The sequence below is a fragment of the Pygoscelis adeliae genome, unplaced genomic scaffold, assembly GCF_000699105.1.
Source record: "Pygoscelis adeliae isolate BGI_AS28 unplaced genomic scaffold, ASM69910v1 Scaffold727, whole genome shotgun sequence".
In the NCBI taxonomy this organism is placed as follows: Eukaryota; Metazoa; Chordata; class Aves; order Sphenisciformes; family Spheniscidae; genus Pygoscelis; species Pygoscelis adeliae.
Window position 1 is genome coordinate 96,198 of NW_008825083.1, and position 1,180 is coordinate 97,377.

Sequence of the window (1,180 nt, forward strand, 5' to 3'; positions counted from 1 at the left end):
GCCCACGCTGCCCCTCCTGCAGCGAGCGCTGACCTGACCTGGGCGCTGGGCCAGGCCAGCACCTCTGCAGCAATCAGCACCCTCTTTGTCCCTCTTCCCAAGCCACTTCAGCCGAGTGACCCAGGCTTTCCCCTGGGAAAAAGCCCGCCTGCGCCCACCCCCGGCCCTGCCTGCTCCTGTCCCCGCGGGAGCTGCTCCACAGTCCCTATTTACAAAAGCCGCATTCAGTTCCCTGCAAACCCACGCTCACTTTTTCCAGTTAAGTCTTTCTCCAGGAGCTGGATGACGACCCAGCCCTTCCCTGCGTGTGCCGGCTGGCGCCAATTGCCATGGTGAACCGCGGTGCTAACGCGGCGCGCAGACAAGGCAGCTCACGGAGGAAGAGCGCTGGGTTAACGCGAATCAGCCATATTTAAAACATTTAATACAAGTATGTTTTGACAAGTCCTGTAGTCGTTTCCAGCAAGCGCTGGAGATGCTTTTCCCTCCCTTAAAAACAGAACGAGGCCCAGAGCTCCAAAAACATCAGTTTGTGACTTCTTCTCTCACTCCTTCCTGCCTGTCACCCCCTCACCCTGCCCAGTCCTGCCTCCACCCCACCAGGGCCCAGTTAATGGAAGAAACCTCCCGCATCAAACCTTCAGGAGAACACAGCAAAGCCAAGAAGAGGTTACTAGCTCCTCTTCACCGCTTAGCATCGTCTCCCCAGGACCCAGGAGAGCCTGCCTTCAGCTCGAGGGTTAGGGCAGCTACAGTCCCCATGGACCCTGGCAGAGGAAACGGTTAAATTAAGGCGTTTTGCTCTTCCTCAGAGATCCCCGAGGATGAGCCTCCCGTCAGCCCACACCAGATCCCGGAGCGCAGTCGGGATTTGCTACATTTAGAGGAGATTGCACGGGGGAAGCCTCGACCCTTGGGGGGCTCAGAGGGCTTCTGCCTCCTTTGCCGCCTTGGTGAGCCTCTCCGTGACGAGGCCGAGGTCCTTCCCTTTGTCCAGTTTGATGTAGGTGTCCGTCCTGACGGCGTGGATCCCCACCCAGTCGGGCAGCAGCTCTGCGAAGAGGCGCAAGTGTTTTTCCATCTCACCTGCGAAAAGGAGCGGCAGCCGCCGGGTCAGAGCTCAGCTCCCCAGCCCCTTCCTCCTGCAAAGACCCTCCTGCGCCGGCGAGGAGACGTCCCC

The 1,180-nt window shown here is 59.4% G+C and overlaps 1 protein-coding gene across 1 annotated transcript in view; it reads right to left on the reverse strand.

Annotated features, from left to right (window-relative positions):
- Positions 1-871: 871 nt before the first annotated feature.
- Positions 872-1,180, reverse strand: part of CDT1 (chromatin licensing and DNA replication factor 1) — a gene marked incomplete at its 5' end in the record, with an annotated part of 3,530 nt that continues 3,221 nt past the window's right edge. The window contains one exon of the mRNA XM_009326977.1: positions 872-1,086. Within this exon, the coding sequence (XP_009325252.1) occupies positions 923-1,086 (164 nt within the window). The remainder of the gene's footprint in view (positions 1,087-1,180) is intronic.